This window comes from Notolabrus celidotus, chromosome 3 (genome assembly GCF_009762535.1).
Source record: "Notolabrus celidotus isolate fNotCel1 chromosome 3, fNotCel1.pri, whole genome shotgun sequence".
Lineage (NCBI taxonomy): Eukaryota > Metazoa > Chordata > Actinopteri > Labriformes > Labridae > Notolabrus > Notolabrus celidotus.
Window position 1 is genome coordinate 32828154 of NC_048274.1, and position 20923 is coordinate 32849076.

The following is a 20923-nucleotide window of genomic DNA, read 5'->3' on the forward strand; positions in this document are numbered from 1 at the left end:
AGTGGAAATATACACCAATTCTGTGTGGTTCTGACGTGGATAAAGTGACATGTTAGACCAATCTGTGAAGCACATGTAATATATTTCTAAGCATTTCTCAGGAACAATTTAAAGCTTGTTTAATTGGTTTGATGCGTGATAGCTGCAAATATAGCTGAAGGTGTACAGAAATTCAAGCGGACTACCGTTGGGAGCAATTGCAGAAAAAACTGGCAGACAACCAGATTCCCTCCCACACCAGTCTGTCTATGAATGAGCGTCTTGTAGAGCAGCTGTTTCATCTCGTACACATAGACAGGTATTCTTAAAAGCTGCATTAACTCCTTTGCAATGAATAAACAACCTTTTTTCAGATTTGTACCACACTAAGCTGTGGTAACAATTGTGGTTGCTTAATGTGCTATTACTGAAAATATACTTATAAAAATTGGATTTGTTTACTCCTATGGTTTTATGTGTCCATACAGAGAGTAAGTAGTTAATTTGACACATAGTAGGTGGAGCGTGTTGTGAATTTGTAAGCAAAGGACACATTTTCAGCCTTGGCTGCATGAGTACATTAAGTTTAAAACTGTTATTAAATAAATCTCTAATAGCTAATGCATTATGCAGTACCATAGTAATTCATAAATATCAGGCATGTATGTTATTTTGTTGTGATGGAAAAGCACATCTTATGAAAGTATAGTCAACATCCACAGAAGCCTGCATCTCTCTGAGTTATGGCTGTGTTAGGTCCCTCTGAGGGAGTCAAATCGGTTTCACGCCCTCCTTTCTTCACTCTGTTGTAGAAGCTCATGTTATGTAATGTTACTATAGACATATATGAAAGTGGGTCACAGCTGTATGGAAGTTAAGGGGGAAAAAAAATCCGGCCTGAACTGGCCTATATGAGCACATGTTGTGACTCTTCGTCGTGCATTAGGCTTCTTTCTCTTGTGTAACGACCATCACATCTGTACAGACCGGTTACCATATGTTATGTAATCATAAAAAATACTGAAACTGCTGTTTTCTTAAAACTTACAAAACAACTGAGTCAACACCTTTTGAAACAATCAAAGTTATACTTTTAGTGATGATGCCTGAATTATTTTCCATTAAAGAGTCACTGTTTTCCCGCAGCTAGATGTCTCACTGGAATAAAAACAAGCCTCAAATGTTGATATTACAGCAAATGAAGGTCTGACTGAGACAAAGACACGTGTTGAATTATTTACAGAGCACAAAGCTGCTCTTATGGGTCCAGACAGACTGCAGGAGTGACACACCTGCGTCTCTGCAGCAACAGGACGACACACGAGCAGATGGTGAACATCTGTCTGTGAAGGCTGTTTTATTTTTCATTTTGAGTTACTGTTAAGTTAAACAGAGGTTTTATGGTTATATTAATGCACTCCTGTGACCTGAAGTGACTTCATAGTATTTCCTCGGCCTATTTCCTGTCCAAAACAAGATATCTGCTGTTTGTCCTCACACATGAACGTTGACGTCTGTGTGAACTTCCGGTGAAGCCTGGTTTTAGTGTGAAGACATTCATTGATTCTCTCACTCTTACACAGAAACATAGACTAAACAGAACAGTTTATGTGGTTTAAACTTCAGCATGTTTGTTTTCTACCATTCAGTATTAGATCACATGTATCTACAGTCAGTCATTTGATGAGTACAGCTTGAATACTTTAGTACAGTCAAACGTAGAGGAAGGGGGAGAGTTGTGGTGAGTGGGAGATCCTGTTACAATCTCATTCAACTTGGGAATTTCCTGCATGCTACTTCAGTGCCAGCAGGACAAACATCAACATATTTCATTTCTTCACGATGCAATCTTTTAACATACACTAAACTTCCTCAAAGTTTTATTTCTTCTCCTTTTGCAAATGTGCGAACAGACATCTGTCTTTCAATGTCCTCTGTGCAGATTCTTGGGCACATAGAACACAGTGTGCAGACGTCCTCATATGGCTCACCTTTTGTCACAGCAACTCAACATATAATTTACTTTGATGCCAGAAATCATTTTGAGATGGTGTTAATTTCCTCGGAGGGCAGCTAACTCATTTTAAAGCTGGTGTTACTTCACAGTATGTACTAGCGGGTCGGTCTAGACGTGAATGTGAGAGATAAGAAGTTATGTAACTTTGACTGCTGCTGGCAAGGCCCCCTTTAGAAAAAAAGGAAAGTGTTTCACTGTGGACAAAGGCATGGCTGCATACGATTTACAGACCTCTACCCTTCTGTTACACTTCTGCTTTCTGTGGCTTTTCTTTGTATACACATACATCTGATAGGTTTCTGCAGGGTCAGCCAAAAAGAGTTTAAATATAAATGCAAAAGCTAAAACTGTACACTTCCGTAAAGTGGGTTCTAGCTTCATGAACTAGGTCACCATGAACTCATTGTCCGCAGATCAAATATCTCATGGACGAGTAGCACCGTGGTGATAGAAGACATCGTCCTCTGACACCCGTCCCGCCTCTGGACTGCAGCAAACCCTGCAGTTTTCTAAACCGCACCGGCCACCACTCCATGAGGCCTGCAGTACTGGCTCTTACTGGATCTTGTTTGTGTACGTGAGTGTGTGTCTGGTGTCTCTGCTGGAACCCGTCTCCTCACACACTCACCTCTCCACACAAAGTGCATCCAAGCAGAGGAGGAAGCAACAGTCTGCTGTGGTTGACTCAAATACAGCACATAAACAACACTATAAATCCTCCCTGCAGACCTCTAACTCCATACAGTTAAGGTTTGGATTATCACATCTCCACCTCACGCAGGTCAGACAGGACACGGCCGTGAAACCACTAACCATGCTGGCTCTGGAGGTGACTGAGACTCTGTGGCCGCCTGTCTGAAAACAGCTTCTTTCTCTCGCTTGCAGCTTTAACAAATGCCCTCCTGCTTTCATGCTTTCCTAACTTTCTGCTAACCCAACCAAAGAAAACAACAGAGGGGAGGGATGGCATTTATTTAATCAAATCATCCTTTCACCTCCACCACTACTACACATGCTTTCCAGAGCCTTATTTTCGCTTTTTATATGAACTGCAGTTAATAGTTTGACTTTAAAGCAAGAAATTGAAAAATGTTTATGTAAAACCAAAACAAATGAATAAATGTGAGAACCTACACTTACCTACACCAAGACTGGGAAGAGGTGACATAAAGATTTTGAGATTTTTCTTATGAATATATGAATCATTATTTTCTGACTTGATTCCATTTTGTATTTTATTTATCAAACATATTTTAATTTTTTCTCTGTGGTTAAAAACTAAAGAGTCAGCTTCATCCTTTCAGGACCCCTTGCAGATCTTTTACAACACCAGCCCTCAATAAATAATAATGAAATCACCCAAAGAGAATGTAGATCTTCTTGCTCATGATACATTAAATACAATAAAAAATGACCTGTAAACAAAAACACTCAGATAAAATATATCTGTAAGGCCTCATTTTGTTTATAGTAATATATTTGACTCCACTAAGCCAAGAGTCCAACAGTAATATTTGATGGGAGACACAAGCAGAACTTTCCTTGAGGAGTAAACATAGACTCTTCTGTTTTTTAGGTATCTTACCCTCAAATGTTCACCTGTCAGACTTTAATATATGATGATGAACCCAAGAAGAGCTACTTCCCTCTTCTCTTTTAATTTACTTATTTAGTTGTGTATATACGTCATAAATATGCTTATTTTTATATGCTCTTGTTTGCTTTATACTGTTTTGCACATTTACATTGCTGCTGTAACAATTAAATTTCCCCGTTGTGGGACGAATAAAGGATTATCTTATCTTATCTCTCTTATATTATCTTTTTTGGTCAAACACTGACCCACTCTCTACAGAAAGAAGAAACCCAGCAGCAACAAGTGTTGCAAAATACATTTATATACATTGCCTATACTTCCCACTGTACTTTGACACCGAAAACATGTGAAACAACATCGTCATGTCAACGTACTTTACTATGTGCACTGCATGTCCTCTTGTTTTCTTCTGCTACTCCACCAAAGAAAACAACAATTAAAGGCAAACTGCATTTATTTAATCAAGTCATCCTTTCCCCTTAACCACAACTACCCGCTCTTCAAAGCCTCCTCTTCAATTTCTATATTTACTGCTTTTACTACAGTCTAAGAGGAGCCAATGAAACCAGCTATTCATCCCATAAAATCTTTTGTGACGTTCAGAGTTGTTGTAGTGACTTGTTTTGAAAATGTGACCCATCTTAAAGCCGACACGGTGAGCTGAGCAGAGCTCAGCGGGGTTAATGCTGCACCTGTGAGAGCAGACAGCCTTTCACCTACTGTGTGGTTCACCCGTCTGTCCATCTGTCTGTGTTTACCCTGAAGGGAACTGGCTTTGGGAGAAATTATACCACAGTCCAGTCACAACAAGACACTCTGTGACCCATACTTGGAATTAGACTCTTAAATTGAGCTCATTTGGCTGCTGCTGCTGCGACACACAGAGGTGGTTTAAGAGGAATTTTGATTATTTAGTTCAGGAAAAGCAGCAACGCCACAATCTGAAAACACGCAAGTGAGATTACAACAGTTTTTTTCAAAAGAAAAAAGAGTTATGTAAGTAGTTTAAGGTCAGTTTAGTCATCTACATATTTTATTGTTGATATTTTATTACAGGATTATTACAACTGAGCCTTTACGATAGGAATACAATGAGGAACCCAGGGAGTCCTGAATACTCCAGACCTATAGTAGTACATTCATTGATCGATTAACCGAGAATAAGTTTGAAAATACACCCCAATTTTATTGATTCATTTTAGCTTTTATCATTTAAGTGTGAAAGACTTGTGTGACAGCAGTACAAAAATAAAGCATGTTGCAAGTTCATGTTGCATGGTCCAAAATCAAATCAGGGTTCAACAAAGTCAGGGGTCAACATCTCACATAAAAAAGTGCATTATGCAGACCTTTGGAGGAACAATAAGGTGTTGATAGAGGGTCCAAAATTTAGTTTTTTTCTCTGGGCACTCATCCATGTTGAGGCTCCTGTATGCAATAAAACACATTTCTAAATTTAACCCCTTGGTGTACTGGGATTTTTTCAATACTTACCAGCTGCCAGAACCATTTCCTGTCGTCTCTATCTTTCAGTTTCTCTTGGTGATTCATTTTAGACCCTAAAATACATTATCCATGGTGCACTACATGACACTCTCAGCCTTTCGCAGTTGTTGTATGATGCTCACTTGTCTGTTTCCACTGGATAGTAAGCTACTGTAACAAAAAGTAACCAAAGCTACTGTATATAGTAAATAGTGGAAACTTTGATTAGAGCATGATGATGCAGAGGTTCTTGGTGTGGCACACTGAAGTAGTTCTTCAATAAGTGTCTGTGGTGAAGTCTTCTGGTATCATCTTTTAACTGTAGAAATGTAGAACATAACACTAATGATTCAATGATACTATCCACACTATTCAGTCACCAACATGCCTGCACTTCTTTTTTACCACTTCAAGTGCTGCTTTTGAGGAACTTCCTGTTTACTAACATTTTGGCGCCCCCTATGGACAAAGGGGTAAGTCTTATCCCTCTCACCTTGTCCTTTACTTGTGTAGATAAAAAACTCGTCTTGGCTTCTTTAAAAGTTAAAAAGATCAGTTGTTCAAACATTTGCTGAGGAATAAGGCTGTTTCTTCAGGAAGATTGTCTGGCACCTACACCATGGTTAGAAGCATTAAGAATTACCAGAAGTAGTCCGTCTTGTCACTAACGGCCTTGTTCACTTTTGTAGGCAACTCTATGTCTTCCGTCTCTCTTCTATCACTGCCAGTCAAAAACTCCTCACAGGAGCTTTAGTTCAAGCTGATACAGCTGTTGTATGTATTGTCAGGTTGTTGAATTAAAAATCCATGCAAGTCGTTAAATTCCTTAATCATATGTTTTTCTCTGCAAAGCAACAACCACAGCTGTAGATATATGATGTAGAGCGAGAGTCACCATAAAAAACAATCACTGGAGCAAGAACATCTCACAACATGTTTATTCCTTTCCTATCAACACATCAGATCTCAGTAAATGTAAAATTATTGTTTTTAAGAGATGGGGTTGTTACATAGTAAACAAATGTTCTTAAATATCTGCTCTCTACCATCTGTTGAGTCACACAAACCTAATTACTAATGTTCTCCAAGCCCACTCATCCAGACGTGCGTATGCAGCATTATATAAGACCCGGTGGAGAAGGGAAAGTAACCTCACTCACTGTCATTTGGTCAGAAACACCACAGCGAGATATGTTTTCCAGAACCTTCAGTTCAGCCCTCCACATGGTACACAGTGTGCATGAGTACCACCACACCAACCAAATGGTAAAACCTGAAGGCAATAATAACATGATGCAAGCGTCCTCAGTGTGGGCCTGAGGACCATATCCTGTTATGGTGGGTCTGGGAGAGGCCTGGTGCTGCCAGTCTGAAGCAGACCACAGCCTCCCACTCCTCACCGGTCTGATTCACTGTTTACTTAGACAGGAAGGCCCGCCACTATACAACATCATCATGTGCTGCTGCTGCTCCATGTCTGTGACTCGCTTGTGGCTTTAGAGAGGCGGGGGTTGTGTTTTCCCCGACAGCCAAGTTTCTAAAAGCAGACACAAGTTAAAACCAAGAGCTTGGAGGAGTAGGGCGCAGCCTCGGAAACCACACCGCCTCTCTGAGCTGTCTGACTCTGGAGCTTCATCCATCTCTCCTGCTGGAAAAACAGCGCCCTGTTCAATCAGAGCGTTAAATACTTGAGAGTAGAGCCTGTCAGAGATGAATCAGTGGGAATAAAAACAAAGGCAAAAATGAAAAACAGAAGTGTATGAGTTTATTTTGGTTGAAACGAGAAGAGAAGGAGGAAGATGACAAGGGCCCAGAAAAGGAGGAGGATGCTGACGAAAACAATGAAGTGATGGATTAATACTAAAATAACTTTTGATACAAAAAAATTGAACTCTAGGAAGCTACGTACAGTTCAAGGTAAAGCTACAGAGTATGTCTGTCGGTGTTAACACCTTAATGGTGATGTGGTTAAGATCCGAAATTCACAAGTTTTTAAAATTTTGATCGTGTGCTGTTTTGTGTCTTTAGGCACGCCATAGATCAACCACAGCAGTGTCTCTCTGCTTCCTGATCAAGAACATAACACTGTTGTGCCTGCAAAAAGCAGTCAGCAGCCTCTCTGTTTGTATATCATATAGACTGTCATATATAAGAGTAACTGTTTCATATACAGGAGAGACTTTGTGTTCTTTACAATCAGAAAAAGTGTGAATATATTGGTCTCGATATCTGTGTCAGCTAGAAAGAGTTTGAATGTTGGCATATTGAATATCAGCAAAGTTTCTTTATTGTGCATCCCAGTTATGCACTTTAATTCAATTTGCTGCACAGTTTCTACAAGCACTCCTTCATGTCTTCATGCAGTGAAATGCATTCATGGATTCCAAAATCAAGACACTGATGAGAATTGCTTTACATTGTTAATACGGCTTTTTATTAAATGTGATTAAAATGCAATTAATCAGGATTCACTTTTTTAAAAAGTATCATTTGACAGCCCTGCTACAGGGTTACACATTTAGACAGATTTTATGAATATTTTACAGAATATTTTATGGTTATATGGATCAATGAAAAATGATTCTATATTTTAAAAAAGTGTTCATTTTTTTCTTTCCTGGGAGTTGAGACCCAAGAGACAACTAGAGCCTATCTGAGGCCAGGATCAGAACTTTACTTTCCCCTATCCTTCAGTCAAATATTCAAATCACTTTAAAACCCTGAAGTTCATCAGTGAGGGTCAGGGTTTGTTTGTATCTGGGCCTGGATTGCAATCAGAATTGGCTTTATTGGCCATCTCAGCATGCACATCCTTTAGTTTGACTCTGGTTTTAAAATACTCTCAGAGAACGAACACAATATTAGCTAAATAAAATATAAAGTGCTGTATTAAAACAAAGAGGGTTATATTAACAGAAACTGGCAGATAATCTACACCTAAAAGACCCTTTATGGGAATGTCTTTGCACCCAATGTACTCTTGTAAATGTTTTATATAAGATGACCATGCAAAGAAGAACTTCTTTCCCCTTTCCTTTTTTAACACTGACCCATTTTCAGAAAAACAAACCAACACCATTTAGTGTTGCATAAGGCCTCTATATACATGTAGCCACTGAATTTAGACATACAGTGAAAACATGTCAAACAAAACCCAACGTCAAGGCACTGCAAACTATATTCATAATGTGGTTTCTGCATTGGCTCACTTTCATCACAGGGGCATCATGTTGCCCCTCTCTCTCCCTGACTCCGGACCCCTCTGTGGCTACACTGTGGTGCAGTTTCCGCTCCAACAGGCACCGAGTGGGGGCGGTCCAAGCCATGTTGGTTTCGACTGAGTTTCCTGCTGTAGTAGAGAGTATAAAATTAGAGTTTTATGTGAATTGGACGGGGGTGGGACAGACGCATGCTTGTGTTGGGAAAGAGAGGAATGTAACATAGTTTTCTGTCAACACACTCTTGTTTGTGGGGCCAGGACGAGACAATGAGGCAGGAGAAGTGTGCAAAAAAGACACAATGTTTGTTGAAAACATGTGTCTGGTGTTGACCAATTCAGCTACAATTCAAGGTTTGTGTGGGGAGGATGACGGAGATAGGAATCATGAGGACAAGACTCAGTAAACAAAGATTAGTCTTGGGGCTCCATTCTACCAGCTTGTTTATCATAGCTCATTACATTCACCTGAGCAGGTAATAAGTCACTGATTAGATATAATGAAGAAACAGGGGCTGTGAAGTTTACATCCTGAATGTGAGCTCCTGTGGGGTGGATGACAGAGATTCATTCATAAAGTAATGAGAAGAATTTAACAAATTTTTCTAAAATTTTCTTTGGTTGAAGTGCAGCACGAGTGGATGCAAAAAAGTGAACTATCAAGCCAATCAAGGAGCACGTCCAGCCGTTTGGTCTCTGCTGACACCCAGTGGACAGAGAGGTTTAATACAGCTTGGATAGTTAAAGCTCCAGTCAGGTTTGTGAGCATTGTGGTGCCCTCTGTGGATAGATCAGTACCTCATATCTTTGCTGATTTTGATCAGTGCATGCTCAAAAAGTGTTTTTATCAAAAAACATGGGTCATCCTGCTGTTTTTAAACAACCCCATCAAGAATCTTTACCATGGGAAATATATTTTTGTAGTTTGTAGAAACATCAGTATTAATTTTAGTCTTATTATCAGATTAACATTTCACAGGAACTTAAATAATTGTACTTGTGAAGAAGGGATAAAACCAGATTGGCCTTAAGGAAAATCATATTTGAAGGTTCTACTGCAGCGAAGAAGAACAACATTCATTCCTGGTTCTCTACTGCACCTCCGTCTTTAGAACAGTGATTCAGTTACTTCAGAGGTATTGCTCTTATATGAAGATCATTGGCTTTAAGTCATAAGGCAAAAACATCTACTAAAGAGGCTTGGGATGTCCTTATTGCTTCTCTTTTAAATCCACTTCTTCTTGAAAAGATAATACTGATGGTTTTTTTAAAATATATTTTTGGTCTTCTTGCCTTTATTGATTGTACAGCTGAGGAGAGACAAGAAATGTGGGGAGTGGAGAGGGGGGGGGGGAAGACATGCAGCAAATGGCCATGGCAGGGAGTGGAGCCGGCGACCTCTGCAATGAGGACTATGGCCTCTGTATGTGGGGTGCTTGGACCACTAGGCCACCAGTGCCCCATACTAGTGTTTTTTAATAGAATGAGAAACCTACACAAAAGCTATCCTATAAGTGGAAATATCATTTCACACCCCTCCCCACTTTTATTTCATTAATTTGTTTAACTTTGATTGTTTGTTTTTTTATTCCAAATGTGTGGCCTTGTGTTACTTCTCTTTTATTTCCGTTTTTATTCTCTGTCATAATTTCTAATTTTATGTTATTTTTCTAACATGGTGTTGGTGATATGTACAGTATATAGCTTGTGTTTGATGGTGATGTCATCTACTGTGAAAAAACTCAATAAAAAATGTTGATCGCAAAAAAGGTAAAGTTTTATGTGCTCTGATTCTAGTGTGCATGCTGTATCAGGAATAGTGCGCAGCTTAAAAGCAAGGAAAATTCAAGTCACACATTTCTGCAAAGCAGTTTGCTTTGCTTTTATTTATGAACTGTACAAACAGCAGAGGGGTTCAGGAGGAAGTAGTGCATAGAGGCCTCTTTAACAAATCTTTAAATGCTGCGTTTGGTGGGGGCAAAATCTGGTGCATCCTTTCTCATTTCATCTGGACACCAGACACACAGTTGGTTAAGTTTAGTGCAGACCTATCTGATTTTAAGCATTATACCTGTTTTATAGCATTCAACACTAACAGGGCAGAAACAACATACATTAACACTTAATGATGAATAAAACAAAGCAAAGAGTTCTCCGTCAGGTCATTGTCTGTTGGCTGTGAAAGTGTCTGAGGGTTTTTTTTTCCCCGTTTGTGGGAAAGCGCTTGACTTTGTCATCACAGGTTGACAGTGGAAAGTACCAGCATTTGATGATTTAGTCCATGTCTTTGGTTTGTGGTGATCTTGGCAATGTCACATTTAAAGGATCATAACAGGGATTTCCAAGTTCTAGCCCATTTACTGAAGATCACATATACTGCCTAGTAAGCACAACATTTTCCAAAGCATACTACAGTCTGAAAGATATCTGATTGGCATTTTAATCCAAACATTCTTTACTCCCTACTGCAGTCCAGGCAAACAGATGGACATGTAAAAAGACTTTAACTACCCATATCCCAGAGGCCACTGAATGTTCTATAAACAAAAGCAGGATTACTGCGTGCAGTCTTTCTGTAATACTTCTGGAAGCAAACACATGTTTAAAGATAATCTCAGTTCTGTGCCAGAAACATTTTCTAATTTCTTAAAGCATATTTGGCTGCAGGACATTCACACTTACTGTTAGAAGGGATTTCAGCCACCACTATGCTGCAAGTTAGAACATCACAACTCCATTTAAAAAACAGTTTAAAAACCTGCTGAGACAACACACTGTGTTTATGTGCAGTTATTCACAGTGAAACTGACACATTTAATTAGCACCGTCAACTTCTTTACCGTGAAACTAATCTTTCTTTATCTGAAATCTGAGTTGTGTCATATTTCCTGTCCCTCCTTTCTCACTATGCTAGTCTGATTCTCTACTTACTTGCCAAATAAAGGGAAAAACACCCCAAATTATCATAAAACATGAAATTATGTACACTTTGGAAAATAGTCAGCAGTGATGTAATGTACAGTAAAAACTGTGAAGCGGCTAAAACGTGCAAACCACCTGTACGATCCGTTAATACAGCTGGCGTACTCAGGGCTCCTACGTTCTTTTAGCAGGTTTGGCTATAAGCTGCCTCTCTCTCTCCAGCTCCTTCTCACGCTGCTGCTCCTTCTCCAGCGCTTCCTTCTGCTTCTGCTGCTGCAGCTTCAGTGCTCTTTTCTGAGGAGACAATCAACATTATGTTATTTGAATCCATCCACCAATATCTGCTCCTCATCTTTGGATAAACACATTCTAATGTTTGATCTGACAGAGACAAGGGTTACCTTTAGCTTCGTTGTCTTTTCGTGGAGCATAATCATTTCTTTCCTGATGTTCACAAGTTTATTGTGGTAAACCTTTGCCTCTGTAAACTAAAAATAATACATTTGATTATAACGATTTCTGCAGGAGGGTGCATAATACTAACAAACAAAGTAAAAATGAGATCCCAGACATACCAGTGAATTGAGGTCCAGTAGAGCATTACATTCTCTAAATTTTGTGACTTCTTGGTCCAGTGTGTCTAATAATACCACCTGATTTTGTCTGGTTAGAATAAACACAAAGAGGAAGAAGAAAAGTCATCAGACGTGCATTTTATTAAAACATTACTCATCTTTGAGGACATTTCTTGAGTAAAGAGTTTACATATGATTCATAAGAGAATCCAAGGATGTATTAAAGTTTTTCAAATGTTTGGAAAGGACCGCTCAGATTTTTTTACGTGACTTCATACAGACAGGAGATGAACAACATGTTAATGGTGAAACTTCTTCACTCTTAGACACTCAGCAGGATCAGCATTTAGGCAACTGCTCAACGCACCCAGCGAGTTCTTCTGGTCAATGACTCTCTGTGCCACATGTCTGTTTACTGAATACAGCAGTCTGTGTGTGTCACTGTGTTTGTGTGAATCAAGCCACTGAAAGCTATGCAGGCAGAGGTCATTTGTTTTCAAGTATGTTTTGAATATCTTCCTATTTACTCGTTAACACAAATCAAATCAAAACGCCAAATCGTGGAAAATTGGGAAATGGTTCTTCCTTCCAAATGTCATTTACCCTAGCATGAAAGTTTTCTCTGTGTTCAACAAACAGGATAATTTACAAGCTGACATTTTTGGTATTCAGGTTTTCAGGGATCTACTCACGTGAGCTCCTGAAGTGCTCGTTTAGAGTTCTGCAGATCAGGTAGGTAGTGAGAGAGTAATCCCTCTGTGAGTTTGTCCACTGCTTTCTCATCCACATACACATTTTCTTCAGGGGATGAGCTCTCAATGGGATCTGATTCCTGTTGTGCCAGCTCTTGATCTGTAGGACATTACAGAGAAACAAGTACAAAGCATTTCATTTGGTGTCACATATGTCGATACATGTTCTTAGTGTCATCCTTATGGCTTATCTATTCTGTCTCATGACCACCGAGATGGACTGCTCTGAAACCCGACACTAATGTGCTGCAGTCACTGGTTGTTGCTCTAGGAATGCTGTACCAGAAATGGTGGGAGAAAAACTATTTTTCCTGCAGGTGTAGCACCTCATCAAAGCAGTCTGAGATTTTTTCTGAAATAAAAAGACATGTCTTTCTATGATATATGACTTGTTCTATAAAAGACTGTATTTGATCTCACAACCTGTTTATCATTAGTTTATTTGCGTGGCTTTTATCTGACTTTTTGTCTGAGTTGTACTGTTTTCTCATCATGAATTCAGTCTTTCCAACCAGCTGTGTAATTTTTAATGTTCCTCTGGAGATGATATTTATATGAAAGTCTACGAAAATAATCCTGATGGTGTAATTGAGGTTATCTAAACTTGAGCTTGTAAAGCTAACAGATTTAAATATAAGCTTGTTTATCAAATTTGAGGATTGGACTTCTAAAAGTTGAAGAATTTTAGTGCTGCTTTCAAGTTATATAGGAGATTTAGTAGATTATCATGGTTTTAGCATGTGAGCAGTGGTGTTATTAAAATAACTCAATCCAGCAGTTAGTTTTTGGATTCAACAGAACATTGACATGACGTAAAACTGAATGTTTCTGAATATCATTGTGTAACTAAACCTCAGGATATCAATGTCGGTGCTGCTGCTGCATTCAATATTGGCATTAATTCAAGGCATCTGTTGCTCAGATTTGAATGTACAGCCTGTGTTGTATGTGCAAAAGGTAAGACAGACATATCAGACTAATTGCAAGCTTACTAAGGGTGTTTTTGAAGGTTGATTCTAGTGTCAATAGGATTAATACCAGTTTCAGTTTCTCTCTTCTAGGTTTTATCCTTTTTATCAAAGAGTAGAGCTGTTTGTGCAAACAACCTTCCGTTCTCTTGAACACACTTAGTGCACTGCACTCTTTGCTTCTCCACTGCTGCTGTCCTGTGTGTTCAAACAACAAACAAATGCATCACGCATCGAGCAGAGCGCCACAGTGCCCACCCTGAGTAACAGTGCCAAACAGACATGCATTGCATGCCATGATGGCTGAAAGGAAGAGGAGCATCTTTTGGAGATATTTTACAGTTGTCACTGAAAATGTAGCGAACTGTGATGTGTGTAATTTGTTAAACATATAAAAATCCACGTCAAAGAGAACTCTGAGTTTCAAGAGAAAAGAAGAGAGGAGGAGGGAAATGCGTCAGGCAGAGTATTTGTTGCTTGGTTTTTAAAAGCTGTCCTGTGTTTGAACATGCATGTAATACATTAAAGTACATAAGGTACTTTAATAGAAAGTATCGGTATCGATATTGGTGATTCTGGCCATGTATTACTTGGTATCGGATCGAATCCAAAATGTGTGGTATTGCACACCCCTAAAGCTTACCTTTAACTTCGAGACAGTATTTCTTGGTATACATTGTCCCTACTGTGTTGGTACATGGTGATACACGAGTGATATTCTGGCACGCAAAAACCAGGACTGCAGCTGGATTCCACTGATGTATGCTTAAGCAAACTGGACGGGTGCAGACAGAAAGGGTTTAGCATTAGAAAACATACCATCACTTTGTGGAAGTTCACTCTGAGATGAAGGTCCTTCATCTCCCATCCCCTCTTCCTCCATTTGCAAAGACCCTGTTTCACCCAGACTGGTTTTTATCACCTAAAAGAGGGCACAGGAAAATTCAATGAATGATTTTATAGTCTTATAAGGTTGAAATGATCTGTTGATTACTACCGAAGGGTCACAACGTTAGCTTGGAACATCAATCATCTACACGTTGGTGAGTTATCAAGCTAGCTTCCTGAAGTGTTTCAGTAGCAACACAGACAGTTGGCAGCTCCGCAGTCTGTAAACATTCAACATCAGATAAAACCATCCTACCTGTTTCACTTTCTACAGTACATCGAGTGTAGATAGGAAGAGTTTAGTTGTACTGAGCAGAATCAGGAGAGAAAGCTGCAGGGTTTTGGATTTGTTGCTGCATCTGATAAAAACGTCATGTGACTCATGGCGTCATCACGTGACAGCGTGCAGGCGAAACCCTGCTGATGTTACTTCCGGGTGCAGAGGTATTTCAGCTACCGTCGCGACTTCAGATGTTTACAAGAGTATTAGCATGACAGCTTTTAATCTAAGAACGAACTAACTTTGTCAGAATAAAACGTACACCCACCGGTAAGTTTACTTTGTGTTTAATCAAACTATTGCAGTATAAGGATATCTGTTTGTCGCTAACTAAAAGGACAACATAGCTAACCCTGACTGGTTAGCTTGTTACTGTTTAGCCCAGGCTGTTTTTAACGGGACTGCTGTGCTCAAAGTTTGATCAGCTGATGTGTGAATGCGAGTTACTCATGGAGGTATCAAGAAATCTCCTTGATACAATCAAGAACAGGTTTGTTGAGATGTTGGAGCTGCTGCCATGAAACGATTCTTTCTGTATCATGTTATTCACTTCACGTGTTGCTCTCTTCCAGGTGCGAACATGGAGAACACTATGCAGTGTTACAACATTACCTCCCCACAGAAATGTGAATGATTACCTTAGTAGACAGTATCTTAGAGGCAGAGCTCACCTGGATATACACCTAGCTCGTAGCATTCCTCCAACATGTCAGGTGGGAACTTTTTAAGCAGGGTGCGGTCCGCCTTCAGAAAGGAGCCGACCGACTGGGACCTGAGCGACACGGCTCCCTTTGACTTCTCCGATGAGCTGGTGGAGGATGAAGCCCCCAAATTTAACAAGCTGAAAGTCGTGGTCTCTGGAGAGATGTCAGACTACTCAGCCGGAGCGCCTTCAAACGGAGTGGCAGTGAACACATTGGTGGTGGCGGATGATGATGATGACTCCCTGCTCGAGTCCTCCTCCAGCCTGGGGAGTCCGGGGTTAAACATGGACCCCTGTGACAGCTGCAACAAGAAGAGGGAGAGCATCAAACACAAGCGGGTGATGAAGAGGCTGGCCATGGCAGCTTTGCTGTATTTCCTTTTTATGACAGGGGAAATTATAGGTAAGCATGTGCACTGTGAACATAACTCTGCATGAATATTTCATTACTGCTGCTCAGACAGTGACTTGTCATAACCTCATGACCAGTCTGTCATCGTGAATTTGATAACAAAAAGGCAACACTGAACAGCTTCTAAGAGTTGTGTGATGATCACAACTCTGTAGTCCTGTTGCTTTACAATGAGTCAACATGGAGAGATTTTGATTTTGCACTCACTTATCAACAGTCAAATAAACTGATAAATAGAAGGATTGATTTACTCCATAGATGTATTCTCAAATATCCCACAGTGGCATGTCAATATGACGCTGGATCTGTTTTTCAGCAGTTTTTTTTAAAGAGGCAATTGCCTTTCTGAAATGCTAACTGTAAAACTTTTTAGAAAATTCATCAGGGGGGCTATTTTACAAAAAAGCCAATGTATTTCCTGATGAGTGTTGGTGCTGTGTTATATACTACACCCATACTGTGTTGAGCAATAATGGTCTTGTCATCTCTATTCTGTTGTGGTTAAAGGTAGAGAAAGCTGTCTCTTCCTGTTATGACAACCTACATGTCTGAATATCTCACAGAGCTGAATATACAGCTGTTTGGGTGAAATATGTCCATGAAGACACTATGCGGTCTAGTCCTACACATACACCGTACTGACTCTCTACATAATGAAAATCTGTTCTGAAATTTCCGTCAGTGTGGATGGAAAGCAGCAAGAAGCCCTGATGATTGATTATACAGTTAAAAAATCTTTTTTTAGCACTTTCCCCCCCAAAATTCAATAATTATTTGTCAAGGGGAATGAAAACATCCAAAAGCACCTGCAGCTCCAAAAATGATCCGTCAGTTCAATTCATGCCTTTAAATCTACCCTGTGCTTTTCTTCTGATGTATATCTGTGCGGAGCCACATGCATACAAACGTGTTTTCTATCTTATAATCTAAACCTGCACACGTAGCTGAGACAGACATAATCACATTCCATTTTAACCATGCTGTCTTCTTCCTTCAGGTGGTTATTTATCAAACAGTTTAGCCATTATGTCGGATGCAGTGCACATGCTAACAGATGTGGTGGGCATTTTATTCTCTCTGCTGGCCCTCTGGCTCTCCACAAAGCCGCCCACCAAGAGGTACACCTTCGGGCTGCATCGCCTCGGTGAGTCTCTGATTTCAGGAACTTTCTCACTCCCTCTTTCGATTGGCACTTCTCTCCACTGCTTCTGTCATGTCCCAGGCAAAGTAATACTTTTGGTTGTTTAGCAGATGAGTCACGTTCAAAGAGGAAAGCGTGTGTTCAGCAGTTTTCAAAGCACATCAGATTTCAGAAAGCTTTCTTTAGATTCAGCTGCAGTAGCTAGAGCTTCAGATTTTTGATTAAAAAATGATATGCTCAGGTCACTTTGGCTTTTATACATAAAACTATCTATCAGTTCATGTTACAGTCAGTGTGTGTGCAGTTTCCATGAGTGGAGTTGACCTATAATTAGTGTAACTGTGGTGTTTGGTGTGAAATAAAAGTCAACAAAGTACTTCTTTGTTACTACCTGCCTTGATTTATTACTGAACCAAGCAGTTTCTAAATGTCTACAACCACTCAGATAGAAAAGTTCACATCATAATTATGTTTGAATTGTTGAAAATATTCTTTGTATATACAACTGATTGTGTTTTCCTGGCCTAGAGGTAGTATCTGCTGTCCTCAGCGTGGTGCTCATCTACATTTTGACAGCCATTCTGCTGTATGAGGCCGTTCAGAGGACGGTCCACCAAGACTTCGACATAGATGGAGACGTCATGCTCATCACTGCGGCTGTTGGGGTGGCTGTTAACCTCATGTGAGTGAAATGCTGGCACGTAAATATCTGTTTAAGAAAAAACCTGAGTGTCTTTTCCGAAATAAGAACTGAAGTGCTGCAACACCACAACGCTGACAACATGTCTGTGAGTTTCAAGTGTCAGCAAAAATGCAGCACTTCAGTCCAAAGTACTGTTCTCAAATGCACCTCACAGCTTTGTTTTGTAATGTTTGACCGCAGCTTGTAGTCGATTAAAGGACTCACTGACTGCAATCTCTGAGGCAATTATTTTCCATTTTATAGACTGGATAATGCAAATGTCAAACTTATATGAATGAATCCCTCTTTCTGTGTTTTCTTGTCTTTTAGAATGGGTTTCTTGCTAAATCAGGGGGGTCACCTCCACTCTCACGGCCACGGCCACTCTCACGGCCACGGTCACTCTCACGGCCATTCAGCTCCCTCCGGTTCAGCAGGGTCGGGTCAGCAGCAGAGGCAGCAGGGCAGCCTGGCTGTAAGAGCAGCATTCATCCACGCTTTGGGAGATCTCGTCCAAAGTATCGGGGTGCTCATAGCTGCCTACATTGTCCGCTTCAAGGTACCCTGCCCTTTAAAAAGAACTTTAACAATTTGCATGGTTTACTTGTATTTTCAGTAGGGAAGCTACATTTTCTGTCTGCAGAAAACATCGACAGATCTTTTGAACTTTTCCAATGCTACTTAGTTAAAAAACTAGTTGTGTACCAGTGCAGGACTCATTCATTTTACTGGGATTCCCTTGAGATTGTTGTCTGTAACTCGATGCCTCTGGTTTGAAATTAAGATTAACTATCAACATGGCTGAGTATGCAAAAGCCACTCAATAAATCAAGTTTCAGTCACAGCAACAAAGTGTGATTCAAGAAGTAAATACAATCTGCTTGTCGTTGATGTTGTGTTACCTCTGACTTCACAGCCCGAGTTTAAGTTGGCAGACCCCATCTGTACCTACATCTTCTCTGTCCTGGTTCTCTGCACCACTTTCCGCATCATACGAGACACAACAGTCATTGTGCTGGAGGGTGAGTCTTTGGTCACAGATTCCTGTCATGTTATTTGGAATGTTAGGAGTAGTTTTGGTGCTTCATGGTTTTGTTTTCATCTTTCCGTGTCAGGTGTTCCCAGACATTTAGACACTCAGCGAATCAGAGACGATCTTCTGAAGCTGGAGGACGTCCAATCAGTGGATGAGCTGAATATTTGGGCACTGACGGCCGACAAGACTGCAGCTTTAGCTCATCTCCAGCTCAGTGAGTTGCTTCTCAACATCTACTCACCCAAAGAGTTAGAATTTAAATGTAGAAGTATTTAAAGGAAGGAAGTGATGAGTGAATGAATACATTTCTAAATTTAACAACATTGAGTGTTTATTAGTCAAAAAACTTAAATGAGGTAAAAGTAGAAATGTATGAAAGGGTTTATCATCTTAACAATAATTAAACACACACTATTTCTTAGTCATTTAGAAAGCGAGAAAAGGTACATCTTAGGTAACCCCAAGAAAACAAAGTCCCCCTTTCAAGCCATTTGATCAGTACTGATTGATTCTCAATATGTTTGTGGTTACAGCACCCTCTAGTGCCACAAACTGGGAGGAGGTCCAGGCAAAGGCCCGCCACCTGCTGCTTCACACCTATGGCCTCACCAGGTGCACAGTTCAGGTCCAGACTCACAGACAGAGGCTGGTACGCAGTTGTGCACACTGCCAGCAGCCCAGCGCTTGAGGACAGACTCATGCTTACACTGACCTTCACAGACGTCAGAGAGCACAGCACTCCGAGAGGCTAGACATCACACTGCTGTCACGGCTCAGTGCCATAGAAGGAGACTCAGTATTTGTTTATACGTGGAAAAAGACGGGTGCCAAAGGATGGACACGGCAGATGAATTTTTCTCATTAGAGGGTCACTGCGGCCTTCAGGGGCCTTATGCAAAGCAATGTGAGTGGAGTTTAAACGGTTAAAGTCTCATCTTTAATGAAGAATAGAAAAACTTGCTCTTAATTCACCATGAAAGCCTATCGCAACAGGTAACTCATTTTTTACGTTTGATTTTCACAGCTGGTGCTTCATCAGATGTTAATTTCACTTTTTGTTACTAGCTGGAAGACTGTAAACTAAGATTGTGTTGTTTTACTAAGAATGTCGGCAAATGAAAAGGTACCTCATGTAATTTGATAACTGTGGTCACAGTGAATATAAGCTGTACTCCTCACCACTTGCTCACACGAGTAGTCACTTCAGTAGAAATTCATCTCATCAAATGCACTAAATCATTAATATTCCTCGGCTAAAGTCTGATGTAAGGCAGATTTTTAGATTTTGATGAATAATTCTTCATTGGCTGTACTGACCGACACTTAAACTACTCACATTTTTCACTCTTACATTTTACTCTAGCATGTCTTTCTCTAGCAAACAGGCAACAGACAATCAAAGTGTGACTTACTTTGAACAAGACTGACTTCAGTTTGGTTTCAAGCCTTACACTCTATACTCAGCTTTTTTCCATATCAGTTACTGACAGTGTAATTATGCAGATAGGTTTAAGAAAGCATCAGTATTTCAGAGTTGCAGTGTTTAAGAGAGAGCTGTGAGTTGAAATCTGCCAACAAAGTTGCTAAAAGGGTTTCTCTGTCAAGTGTTGAGAGGCTGCGGGGGGTTCAGGACAAACCTTTCTACACCTCTGATATTAATCATGAAGAGAAAATCAGGAACTGGATCACTGTTTTTGTTTATAATAAAGTATTTAATCTTCTATGCCTGTCAGTATCTTGATTTTCATATCAAACTCACATCAGGGATCACATAATTAAGTTTTTTTTTCCACTGAATAAGATGACCGTAGCAGATTTGACCCATCATTGTTTACATCTCCCATTATGAGAGAGGCTCAATTTCGAAGTCAGCAAGAACTTATTTGTATGAATGGAAAAAAGGATTAAACCAGAATTTGAGATGTAGGTAAATAGGGGATGTGTGCTGGATTATGTGCATCAGTTTTCAACACTAGGTGGTGTACTGCTACTGGAGAAATCCTCATGACAGGATCCTTTTTGATAAGATGACAAGCATATGCTGTATATAGTTTAACACTTCCCGGTGTATCAGCTTCAACTCATTCAGTGATCGCACACTCATTTTATAAAGAGTAGCAAGAATCATTTTTTCTTTAAATATGATGTTCTCAACTAGGAATGGAAATTGATACAATTTTATTGATACCGATGCATTTCTGGATTTTTCTTATCAATCCAAATGTTTTTTTCAATTTAGGATTTCTGTGTGAATTAAATTAGGCCTTTT

General features: G+C 39.9%; 2 protein-coding genes across 4 annotated transcripts; one reads left to right on the top strand and one right to left on the bottom strand.

Annotated features, from left to right (window-relative positions):
• Positions 1–8156: 8156 nt before the first annotated feature.
• Positions 8157–14799, bottom strand: bloc1s6 (biogenesis of lysosomal organelles complex-1, subunit 6, pallidin). Of its 3 annotated transcripts, none has more exons than XM_034679833.1 (7): positions 14657–14799; positions 14332–14434; positions 12485–12644; positions 11793–11880; positions 11619–11705; positions 11396–11511; positions 8157–8427 (listed from the first exon to the last, which is right to left on the bottom strand). In XM_034679833.1, exons 2-7 carry the CDS (start codon positions 14393–14395, stop codon positions 8304–8306), a joined length of 639 nt encoding a protein of 212 aa, XP_034535724.1. In that variant the 5' UTR covers positions 14396–14434; positions 14657–14799; the 3' UTR covers positions 8157–8303. The 3 variants fall into 3 exon arrangements, with proteins under 3 accessions (XP_034535724.1, XP_034535727.1, XP_034535726.1); XM_034679836.1 differs by having other exon boundaries at positions 8321–8427; positions 11353–11511; positions 14657–14798; XM_034679835.1 differs by lacking the exon at positions 8157–8427 and having other exon boundaries at positions 10149–11511; positions 14657–14797.
• Positions 14799–20375, top strand: slc30a4 (solute carrier family 30 member 4). The gene is made up of 8 exons (XM_034679832.1): positions 14799–14950; positions 15253–15786; positions 16793–16939; positions 17465–17618; positions 17949–18177; positions 18535–18640; positions 18734–18868; positions 19188–20375. The coding sequence occupies exons 2-8, from the start codon at positions 15387–15389 to the stop codon at positions 19340–19342; spliced, it is 1326 nt and encodes a 441-aa protein (XP_034535723.1). The 5' UTR covers positions 14799–14950; positions 15253–15386; the 3' UTR covers positions 19343–20375.
• Positions 20376–20923: the final 548 nt, after the last annotated feature.